The 10892-nt window shown below is 39.0% G+C and overlaps 1 protein-coding gene across 1 annotated transcript; it reads left to right on the top strand.

Annotated features, from left to right (window-relative positions):
• Positions 1 to 1790: 1790 nt before the first annotated feature.
• On the top strand, positions 1791 to 7426 carry cpa4 (carboxypeptidase A4). Its single transcript, XM_006782350.3, has 11 exons — positions 1791 to 1900; positions 2656 to 2737; positions 3200 to 3334; positions 3442 to 3540; positions 3634 to 3735; positions 3992 to 4093; positions 4426 to 4536; positions 4721 to 4811; positions 5180 to 5379; positions 6738 to 6822; positions 7108 to 7426. The coding sequence occupies exons 1-11, from the start codon at positions 1836 to 1838 to the stop codon at positions 7293 to 7295; spliced, it is 1260 nt and encodes a 419-aa protein (XP_006782413.1). The 5' UTR covers positions 1791 to 1835; the 3' UTR covers positions 7296 to 7426.
• The last annotated feature ends 3466 nt before the right edge of the window (positions 7427 to 10892 follow it).

The following is a 10892-nucleotide window of genomic DNA, read 5'->3' as shown; positions in this document are numbered from 1 at the left end:
AAAATGGAATCGGAATCGTGAAAATCTTATCAATACCCATCCCTAACTGTAAGTGCAAAAAAGTTGCACAAAATAGTTTCCCACTACAGGAAATTTATTTTCAGTGTCTTCATAGTTTTATTTTTGAGATACACCAATTTTTATATCCTGCAGTAAAACCGAAAATAATTATAATGCAAATTTGCAACAAAAAACCCAGCATGTGCATCAAAATAAATTATTTCCAGCAGTGCAATTTGAGTTCTAAGCATCCCAGAAACGATATAGAAAAGCGTAAAGTCAAACACCAGTACAGGATCATAAGGCCCTGAAGGTTAAAAAAAAAAAAAACAAAAAAACAAAAACCCTGCAGTTTCCGCAAAAATTACGTCACTTCTGATCAGATCGGCAAAGCCTGTTTCTGGAATATAAACCGTGACTTAGGACAAGCTGATGGCATAAAATGTAAGTACAACGGTTTCATATGCAAAAAAAATTATTGCGCTAGCTTACGTGGTTGCGGTTCTACAGGGATTTAAAAAAATGCCTGCTCCGACCGGCTTTAAAGGTATGACTGGTTTCGGTTTTCTGGTGTAAAAAGGTATCTTGTCTTATTTGCAGTGTTTGATTTTACTGTTATATTCTTTATCATTTTTTATTTTTTATCACTATTTTCCCATCTTCTGATCATGTGGGCACTCACAGGGATCACTTCATGTGAAAGAAGAGTCACGAGACACCCATTTTCTTGTGAGCCCACAAAGAACCTAAAGAAGAAAGGAAACGGAAAAGTTCATAAAAATTGTGATAACTGGAGTTTCAGGGTTTTTTAAGCCAGTTAAGCCAAAGAAAGCTTGGCTGTGTTGAGCTCTATGGGTCCTGCCTTTGGGACCAAAAGTAAACATGGATCAGGTGTTTACATCTTCATGTCTGTGAAACCTTCCCTTCCAAAAGAGAAATACGACTGGGAGGCAACTTAGCCCTTGCCTCCCTGCTTCCAGAGAAGAGCAGGAGGGCCCCACGCTGTCAATCCAGCCCCTCTGCACAAATGGCGCCTGGATGTCTCTGGCCTACTCACAATGGCCTCGCTGTGGAAGTGTGATAAGCATAACTTCAGTTGTGATGCTATTCTATATGTATATATAACTAAGTGACAAAGTAATATTACTTTGATCAATACATAAAATAAAGACATTTCCATTACAATAAACTGGGAAATATGGCAAATCACTAAAATTAGTTTGGATCTGTTTTTGGTGTATTTACCTTTCAAAAACCTACAAGAAATAAAAGTACAGTGTAACAATGAAGGATTACTTTTTGACTGAAACTTTAACATCTAACCTGCTAACAGCAATTAGCAACATGCATACGTCGTTTTAGGCCAAAAAAACAGAAAGACATCATCTGTCACACAATCTGAACCATTTTTCATTCAGTCAGTCTGTGTGTATAAAGGCTTATTATTCATGACTAACCTCTATGATCCAGAACAGTGATATTCAGATAATGACAGTTAATGTGCCTTAATCTGTGGGCTGCTTTCCAAGTGACACTCTGCATACGATAACTAGAGTGTATAATGAGAACAGACTAAATCACCAAAGCCACTAACATACTGTATCCGTGGAAATTTCCACTATCTGCTCCTGAGAACTGAAAAGACTGATCAGTGCTTACTCAGCATGTTCTTTGCTCAAAATAGTTGTTTTTCCAGTAGAGCTGTGTCATTATCAGTAGAGTGACCTAACTCACACGCATGAGAACAGCCCACCTGCATCCACAGGATATTAGGAGAGCAGAGGAGCAGGTGCTTCACTTGCTTCCTCTGAACAGTCCAGAACTATACAGGTGAGATGAAAGGCCTCTGGTTGCTGCTGGTGCTTGTGGCTGCGGCCAAAGCTGAGAAGGGCTTCACTGGGTAAGTTTAAAGTGCACACTTAACATGATTTACTTATTAATAATTCATGTGGTCATTCTTTAGTACTCCTACTATGAGTTTAAAGTGACTAAAATAGAATCACAGAATAACATTTTAGGGTTCGGTCCCCTTTTGCTTTGGCAGGAACTTCTTATTAACCTTTTGCACAGCGATAACAACAGTGCACAGTTCGACAACAAGAATCTGAATAACCATTAATTGTGGTTAAGGTGAAAGCATTTTTTGAACTGCACCTTCTTCTAAATAAAAGAACCAGTACAAGAGAGGAATCCTCCGTTTGGCTGCAAATGTCAAGTATTTTTCTGTTCATTAACTCTGCAGGTTATAGCAGAATTGCTAACAAAGAAACCAATACCTATTTACATTAAACTTTTGTGTCATGTCTTTTATCCTCTCAAAAAACAAACTACAAACCTTTTTAAAACCAGATATCCCTCTAAATCCAGGGTATTAATTGGGGGGTTATGTGGAGAAGATTTTCAGCTATGCAGTCTTGCACTGTTCTTGTATTTGTAACTGTTATTCAAATGATAGCACAATCCACAGCTTATGCTAAGAGGAAGCTTAAGTCTCTGCTACAGTCTCATTAAGGAATATAGTGACAGTCTGTACCTGTGCTGCACGAGTAGTTGCTTGTTATATCAGTAACCAATAAATAAAGTTCTTCTCTTCTGCTGAGCTCACATTTCAACATTTAAAAGTTTTAACTACAAACTTAACATAATGATGTGCAGAGATCAGGTTATCCGGGTCAATGTGAAGTCAGAGGAACAGATCCATCTCCTGCAGGCGTTGGAGACGGCGCAGGAGTGGGAGGTATGCACACGCAAACACACACGCACAGCTTTGGTAAACAACACAGAAATTGATGTTCGTGTTTTCTCGGCAGCTTGTGCCAAGTGATTTCTCATCAATTTTCTAGCAGCGCAAAAGGCAAATCAAGTTCAGCTGGGTCGAAGGTTAACACAGAAAGTTAGGTGCTCGTCTCTGGCCCCGCAGTCATTTTGGACTTCACCTTTTAATGCATTAAATTCCCAGACATTAACCTTGCCCTTATTTATTAATTAAATAAGATATTTTGTTGTTCCTTTAAGATTGAAGCAACTACAGATGATAGATCCTACAGCACCACACTCTGTCTGGAGAAAAATTTTAAGTTGAATTCTTCTAAATTATTTAGTTTATTATGGAATATGCTAGATGCAACATTTACAGGACTTCCCCGCAGCATGTTTCTTCATTCCCATGTGTGATATCTCATTGCGCATCTGTTTACAGGTGGACTTCTGGCTTGACCCAGTCTCCACTGAGCTCCCTGTGGACATCCGAGTGCCCCGCTTCAGTCTGATCCCTGTGAAGGAGCACCTTTCTTTTCACAACATTCCCTTCACCGTCATGATTGAAAATGTCCAGGTCTGTCATCCTCAAAACACAGTTGTGTATTAACATAGAGTTGATTTCCACTGGGAGACTAAATGGCACAGAGAGTGAATTTTTAATCTCCTGCCTGTCACCTGCAGGAACTTCTTGACAAAGAGAAAGCTGAGATGGAGGAGAACCGGATGAAGGAACGCAGCACCAGGAGCTTAAACTTTGGAGCTTATCATGATCTCAATACAGTATGTTGCTCTAGAGAAAAAAAAACATGACTGGATCCAGTCAACTTTGTGTGTACCTATGTGTGATTTAATGTCAGAACTGCCTCTGTGCAGATTTACAGCTGGATGGACACTCTGGTGGCCGATTACCCTAACCTGATCACCAAGCAGCATATTGGGGTGTCCTATGAGAACAGGCCCATGTATGTGCTCAAGGTAAGATACCCTGGTTATGCCTCACAGAATGCAGCAGCACTGCACTTTTGAGCTCTATAAAAATGTGGACAAATATAGCTAAGATTAACTGTCTAATAAAAATAATCAGGTATCAAATATCATCAAGTCACTCACACAGTGGGGTAAAGAGAGAATACGCTTTATTTTGTGCATACATCTACATGTGTTAATCATGATTGACTGCACCTTTAGAAGCAAAATGTAAAAGCATGTCTGAATCTGTGGTTGTGTTTAGTTCAGCACTGGTGGTTACAATCGCCCTGCTATCTGGATTGACACTGGTATCCACGCCAGAGAATGGGTTACTCAGGCTACTGGAGTGTGGACCGCCAACAAGGTACAAGATGTCAATTAAACTGAGTAAACTGAATTTAAATGATCATAATTTACTTATTTTTTGCTAGAACTTTGTGCTTTAGTTTCTGTACTTATTAAGTTTTTTCCTTTACTGTATATTACTGGATGTTTATATTAAAAAAGCACGTGTTATTGTCTGAGTGCACAGGGCCTCACTTTTCTTCCTATCATTTTCTTATTTTAATCAGTTCCTTCTTCTCTGTTCTCGCAGACCTTGTTGACCTTATTTATAAAGCTTCATCTTAAATATGTAATATGTGAAAGCGTGTCTTTTTTTTCTACATTTCTACCAAACCTTTCATCCTTGCTTAGATTGCCACGGATTACGGTACCGACGCCTCCCTCACTTCCCTCCTGAACACCATGGATATTTACATGCTGATCGTTGCCAACCCTGATGGCTATGTTTTCTCCCACACCAATGTACGTCACTGGCACTCCTCAGATAATGTTATTTATGTGTCGCATATATAGAGTAGATACTCGAAAGAAGAGCAAGTTGTTAGTCATGCAGAAACAAGTAGAACTGCGTTTGTTTTCCATCAATATCATCTGAGAGAGAAAAAGAAATGATGATTCACACCGAATGACGTTTTGTGAAACACAGGATCGGATGTGGCGCAAGACCCGCTCTGTGAACCCTGGCTATGCGTGCCGTGGAGCCGATCCAAACCGGAACTGGGACGCAGGCTTTGGTGGTCAGTATTATAAAAACTGAATGCATCTCATGATTTTGTCAATTACCTGCCGGGTAAATAATCACATTCTTTTTACTTGTTACCAAAAAGAATCTGAATAGCATCATTTACTACTACTACTGTTAACTGCTGGTACGTGTGTTAAGGATTTAGACTTGTAGTCACTTTAGACTTTAGAATTGTTGTAGTTGAATGAACCGGATTGCTCTGGAATACCTAATGACTCACTGACAAATGTCTGCTTGTAACATGTCAGTGAAATTCCTTAAGCCCTCTTACATTCTAATGAGATGTTACAAAAAACGTCTGACATATGTCTGTCATTTGTGAGCGTTTGCTCTATGATGATCTCTCTGCGATATGTCCAGGCCCCGGTGCCAGTAGCTACCCCTGCTCCGATTCCTACCACGGCCCCTCGGCTAACTCTGAGATCGAGGTGAAGAACGTGGTGAACCTGATCCGGAGCCACGGCAACTTCAAGGCCTTCATTTCTGTCCACTCCTACTCCCAGCTGCTCATGTACCCCTACGGCTATGTCTGTAGCAGCGCAAACCATCAGGCCGAGCTGGTAAGAAAGCAGAAAACAGAGCAAGCTCGAAATGTTTGCCATTGCTTAAACAATGTTTTCAAGAGTAATCTTATACGCGCGAGAGGTAAGTAAATGTCATCTGTGAATTATGCATATTGTCAAAAAGACAAAGGATTCTGGTCTGATAACCTGATCTGAGGTCTTCCTGTAGGCTGCTTTTTGACTGTTGATATCATTCAGCTGGGGATTGCAATTTTCCACCTAATTAAAGTTTTATAGCTGTGAATGTGAATAATTAGCTTTGGGGTAGGTGAATTATAAACTCATCACTACTAAACATGACAAATTGTCTGCCTTAACTCAGCCAGGTATGCTCTTTTTCAGCAATACTCTGCTTCATATTCATACAGCACTGCAAATGAAGTCTGAGAAAAATGCCTAATGGACCCATAATCCTGCAGTTATTCATACATGCTGTCATTGTGTTCCTTTCCTGCTATATTCAGCATATGCGTGATCGCTTGTGACAAGCACATGCTCAAACATGTAATCATACTATGATCAGTCTTTGTAAGCACTTAGGTCATAGTGTTATAGCCATGCTGACCTGCTGACTACACACTTGTGGAAAAGTGTGTGTGTGTCACTGAATAAAAATGAGAGATTAGCTTATACAGCAGAGTGGAAGCTGAAAATAAAAAAAGGGTTACTGTAACATGACTTTGAAGCATAAACAGGAGAGTCACTTTCGACTGATGATAAAGTCCCCTGATTTTACACTATCATGTGTATTCTCTGTAAATGGACTGTTTGTTACACAACACTTTTCTACTCTACCTGATCAATCAAGTATTTTCTATACAAACTTTGACACTCCAATGGAAGATTCAGAGAGCAACTTGGGTTAGTATCTTACCCACGGCCCACATTGGGCATGCAGGGTGGAGTAGTCGTGGATCAAACCAAAAACCTTCCAAATAGTAGATGGCTTGCTTTACCTTTTGAGCCACAGCCACCCCTACATCAGCATTGATTTGTGGCCTGTATTCTTGTAATTGGACATTGGGTGATTTTCTCCCTCCAAATAGTCTGCAAGGATTCAGTTCCCATCATCTGTTTCTCTGATCGTTTCAAAAACTGTTACAATGGAGCATGGTCAAAGTTTCCAAAGTCTCAAAAAAATAAAATTAGCTGATGGGCAAGTGAGACGTTTTCACCTCCACGTTTAGTTCACTATGGTGTTAGGTACACAGCTCTGGCTGTGAGCAGCTCTTCAGTCCTTCTGTTTGTAAGCAGCAACCAAGTGAGAAAAGTTGGCTTTAAGGGCAATGCCAATAAAGGGAGAGGAGTTGATACGGCTTCTTCGCTACAGTGCTGTTCACTTTGCTTCTCTGCAGCATTCTGTTGGCAGAGCAGCAGCGCAGAAACTGACGTCTCTCTATGGCACCGCCTACAAGGTTGGAAGCATCTGCAATATCATCTGTAAGTAAATCTTTCCTCTCATTTAACCAGACCAGTACACAGTGACTTCAATACTAAAGTTACAGATGGATAAATGAAACCAGGAGCTGCAATCATTTTATTTTTTTTATTTCTTTCTTTATTTATTGTGCCTCTGTTTTTTTAATTTCCATTTTATGTTTTATAGCTTAATAAACAACCCAAATCAAAACTAAAAGTGATATAGCTATTGTTATGACTAGCTGTATTAATAAGAGTTCTTGTAGTCTTGCTAGTAATACATCTTTTATATTTTTTCGTGCTCAGATCAAGCCAGCGGGGGTAGCATTGACTGGTCCTACAATTCGGGAATCAAATACTCCTTTGCCTTCGAGCTGAGGGACACTGGCCGCTACGGTTTTATCCTGCCAGCTGATCAGATCATCCCCACTGCCTCAGAGACATGGCTGGCCTTGAAGCATATCATGGAGTATGTCCGTGACCATCCTTATTGAGGACTGTATAACCACAGGTAGAGGAGAAACTTAAAAATTGGCTGACTCAGCTTTGAATTTAAAGCTTCCTCAACTTTATCATTGTGAGACCAATAAAAACCCAACATACCCGTTTTATCTGTCTTTCAGCAGACCTCGTAGTCCTTCTTTTGAGTGAAATAGTTTTACACAAGAGTAATTTGGGAGTGCAAAGATTAATTGTGTGAGGGGAAATGAGGCAGTTACGATCAGTTATTTATATCTGACCTTACTTTGATTTACTGGCTGGGTTTAGCAAAAGTAGAGAAATTAAGCATTCACTCAGTCTTTAACATTGACATTTTTTACATAAAATGCTAAGATAGTATTTTTTTTAATCCATTTCAGTTTCACAGAATAAAATTTGAGCTATTTTATTTTAGATATTATGCCACTACTGTGATTTGCTCCTATTTAACTAAACCATTTAGTAACTCAGATCATCGTAAGGCCTTTTTTGAACAGGCTTCTATAGCAAATCTGAGGGTAGTTGTGGAAAAGATGGCTTAAAACAATCAGAAATCAGAATATCCATCAAGAATCCTTGAAAAGCCTTTAGAGGAACCACTGTTCAGTATAGACTCTTGGACATATATTTAAAGAATGCTCTTTGTTCATGACTCGAAATATAAGTTACATTTAATGAATATTTCATTAAGTTTAGTATATTTATTTAAAGAACCCATATAAAATGAGATACAAGCCTATATAGGTTCCTTACAATGGACTAAAGGTATGTGGTACTAAAACATTAGCAGCAGATCCTTCAGGTCCTGTCATCAGCTGGAGCTATAGAACAGACTTTTAACAACATCTCCTGCAGAATAAACCGGACAGATTATTCTCCTTTTGACTCTTGTTTGTTGGCAATTATTGAACTGACTGATTGAATTTTGAGGATATTTTTACAATTTAGCGATTTATTCATTTAACAATCAGGTAGCATGTGGAAGAACCACACACAGTCAGAACAGTCTAGACTAGATCTCATTTCAAATAATGCTGCAATTTGATTTTGTGGAACACCAGCTTGAAGTTAGCAAGGACTCTATCCAGATCAGTCAAATATGTCATGCATAGAGCAGACACCAACTGACTGCTGTAGCAGAGTCTATGCTCATACATCTCTGGGCATCATATCGGTATTGAAGCTTTTATTGTTAAAAACTGCACTCGTGCCCAACGGGAAACTATGTGAATGCATTATAAATAAACTACTGTATAAGTGAACACACACATACAGTAAACATACACAAACTGACCACAAATAGAGAACTATCTAAATAAATGAACACAGGATTTGGTTGACGATAGCATCACCAGCATGAAGGGTTTTGTAGTTTCTCAGGGTTTTGCTGTTGCTAAGAAATAAGGAGGATGTCTCACTTACCTGGAAGTAACATGAAAGTTGTGCACACAGTGTTTCAAGATCCTATCAATACCATGGCTTTGACCAAAACTGGTGTTTCCACTGCAGGTAAATAAAGCTAATGTAGCAGAAGCAGGATTTTGGTAAAATGAGATTTTGGGATCTTGTCTAACATGACTCATATCCGTAACAGCAGTCCTGTAGGAAATAATCTCATATGTGCAGTTAAAGTACAGTATAATATGTCTTGATGCATGCTCAATCATCCAGGTAAGTAAACCTCCAAAAGTTGATTCTGTTCATCTGGACGTAGTGTTTTGTGGGAGAAACTTTTCGTCACTCATCCAAGTGACCTCTTCAGTCTCAGCTGACTGCAGGTTTCCTCTTATAAACAGTACATTTGCATAATGACTGAAACCAGCCCACTGAAGGAACAATGGGCTGGGAGGTAAGTTCCTTAATCTTAATTATGCAAATTCTCATGACCATTGATCAACAACCAATGATCAAAGACCACTGATCAATGGCCATGAGTACCGTTCACAGGGGCAGCAGTCGTGTGGTGGAATGAATGAGGACCCAAGATGCAGACGGCGGTGGAGATGCGAGTGAGGTTTTATTTACAGTGAACAATAAAGCAAGGTGAGGGCAGAACTGAACATAAACCTAAACTGGGAAAAACTAACAGACAAATCTGAAAACATAAGGGCAGCGGGGAATACACAGAGATGACACGAAGAAGGCTGGGCAGAGAGATGCGGAGTAACACTGACTTACACGGAGAAACACAAACGACATGACCAGGAACACAGGCAGACTCACTATAAATACACACAAGGTAATGAGGGAATGACACACAGGAGGGGAGCACAGCTGAACCTAATGCACAAGACGAGACACAGACCTACAAAGTAAAACAGGAAACTCACAGACTGTTTTACAACACAAAACTCGGGGTCACGAACAGAGCACAGAGGGAAGACACAGGTGGGGATAATAAGACACGAGAACCAAACCTAAAGAATTAATACAAAATCAGAATAAACTAGAAAATAATAACAATAAACTCAAAACACTGGGTCACGACTCAGGATCATGACAAAACCAGAATGGATGCAAATCAGGTCTGCTCCCTGCTTTGATTTATTAAGCTGCAGATGTTACACTGAGCTGTTTTTCTTAGATTAATGAGCCTTGTGGGCTTAAATGAAGTTAAATATGATTTAGACACTACACCTAGCTGTTGTTTCAGCAGCTTTATAGCATGCATATATTTACGATATCTTTATGGAACAAATGGCCTCCATACCAAGCTGAGGCCAAACCTTTCCCACAAAGTTTTATATCACTCACTAGCTAGTGAATTGGTTTCTTCATAATACACGTTCATGGAGATTATGTGGTGGTTAAATTAAGGCCACTGAAGGTAGGCCTTAAAAACAAGGGACAGTGCGTGAGGGTATAGAATTCAGAGAAAAAAGTGACAAATTTATAATAAAAATTGTAAATTTGTCAGGAATAATTCCAAAAATACCGTTTTTCTGGTCAGGAAAACCTAATCTCTTTGCACACTGGGTTTGCTCTACACTGTACCAACATTAGATGACTTAACTAGATTATGCTTTTCAACTGGATTTAGCAACAAAGAAACCCTTGTGATTTTAGCTAAAAATCATCACACTGTTACAAACATACAGTCTATTCATAAGAAAATAACCCACTAATTTGAATGAGGTGATGGCTTTTGTGTATCAAAAACGACTACAGTGTGAACAGATGCAAGGACATCGCTGGTTACACCTTTGTGCTATTCAAATGGGATTTTTGGTACAGCAAGAAACAACTGACAGATTATAAAATTAATCTTTAGCTGTTTGGCACATGGACCACAATAAATGATAAACTGAAGCCTTATGGTATAGGGATTATAGTGTTAAGTGCTTGGGTGGTTTTCCAGAGAGGATTTTCTTAGAAATGTCTTGTAAAATTTCTAGTAAATCTTGCCATTTTTTACTCTAAAATTTGTAACTTTCCTTACTTCAAATTTCTTACTTTTTTCTTATAAATTTGCCACTTTCATCTTGAAGATTTGTCATTTTTTCCTTATACATTTGATAGTTTTCCCTCATAAATTTTGCATTTTAATGTAGAAAATCTTCTGAATTTCCCCCCACTCCACCTGCCTCTTATTTTTTTCATACTTTTAGTGG

The sequence above is a fragment of the Neolamprologus brichardi genome, chromosome 7 (genome assembly GCF_056152115.1).
Source record: "Neolamprologus brichardi isolate AB-2024 chromosome 7, ASM5615211v1, whole genome shotgun sequence".
Lineage (NCBI taxonomy): Eukaryota > Metazoa > Chordata > Actinopteri > Cichliformes > Cichlidae > Neolamprologus > Neolamprologus brichardi.
This window is presented reverse-complemented; position numbering and strand designations above follow the sequence as displayed.

Excerpts from the sequence above, each read along its gene's own strand:
- cpa4 (XM_006782350.3), top strand. The coding sequence starts at position 1,836 with ATGAAAGGCCTCTGGTTGCTGCTGGTGCTTGTGGCTGCGGCCAAAGCT. Across the intron at positions 1,901-2,655 it reads GCTGAGAAGGGCTTCACTGG|AGATCAGGTTATCCGGGTCA; the intron begins GTAAGTTTAAAG and ends AATGATGTGCAG. Across the intron at positions 2,738-3,199 it reads AGACGGCGCAGGAGTGGGAG|GTGGACTTCTGGCTTGACCC; the intron begins GTATGCACACGC and ends ATCTGTTTACAG.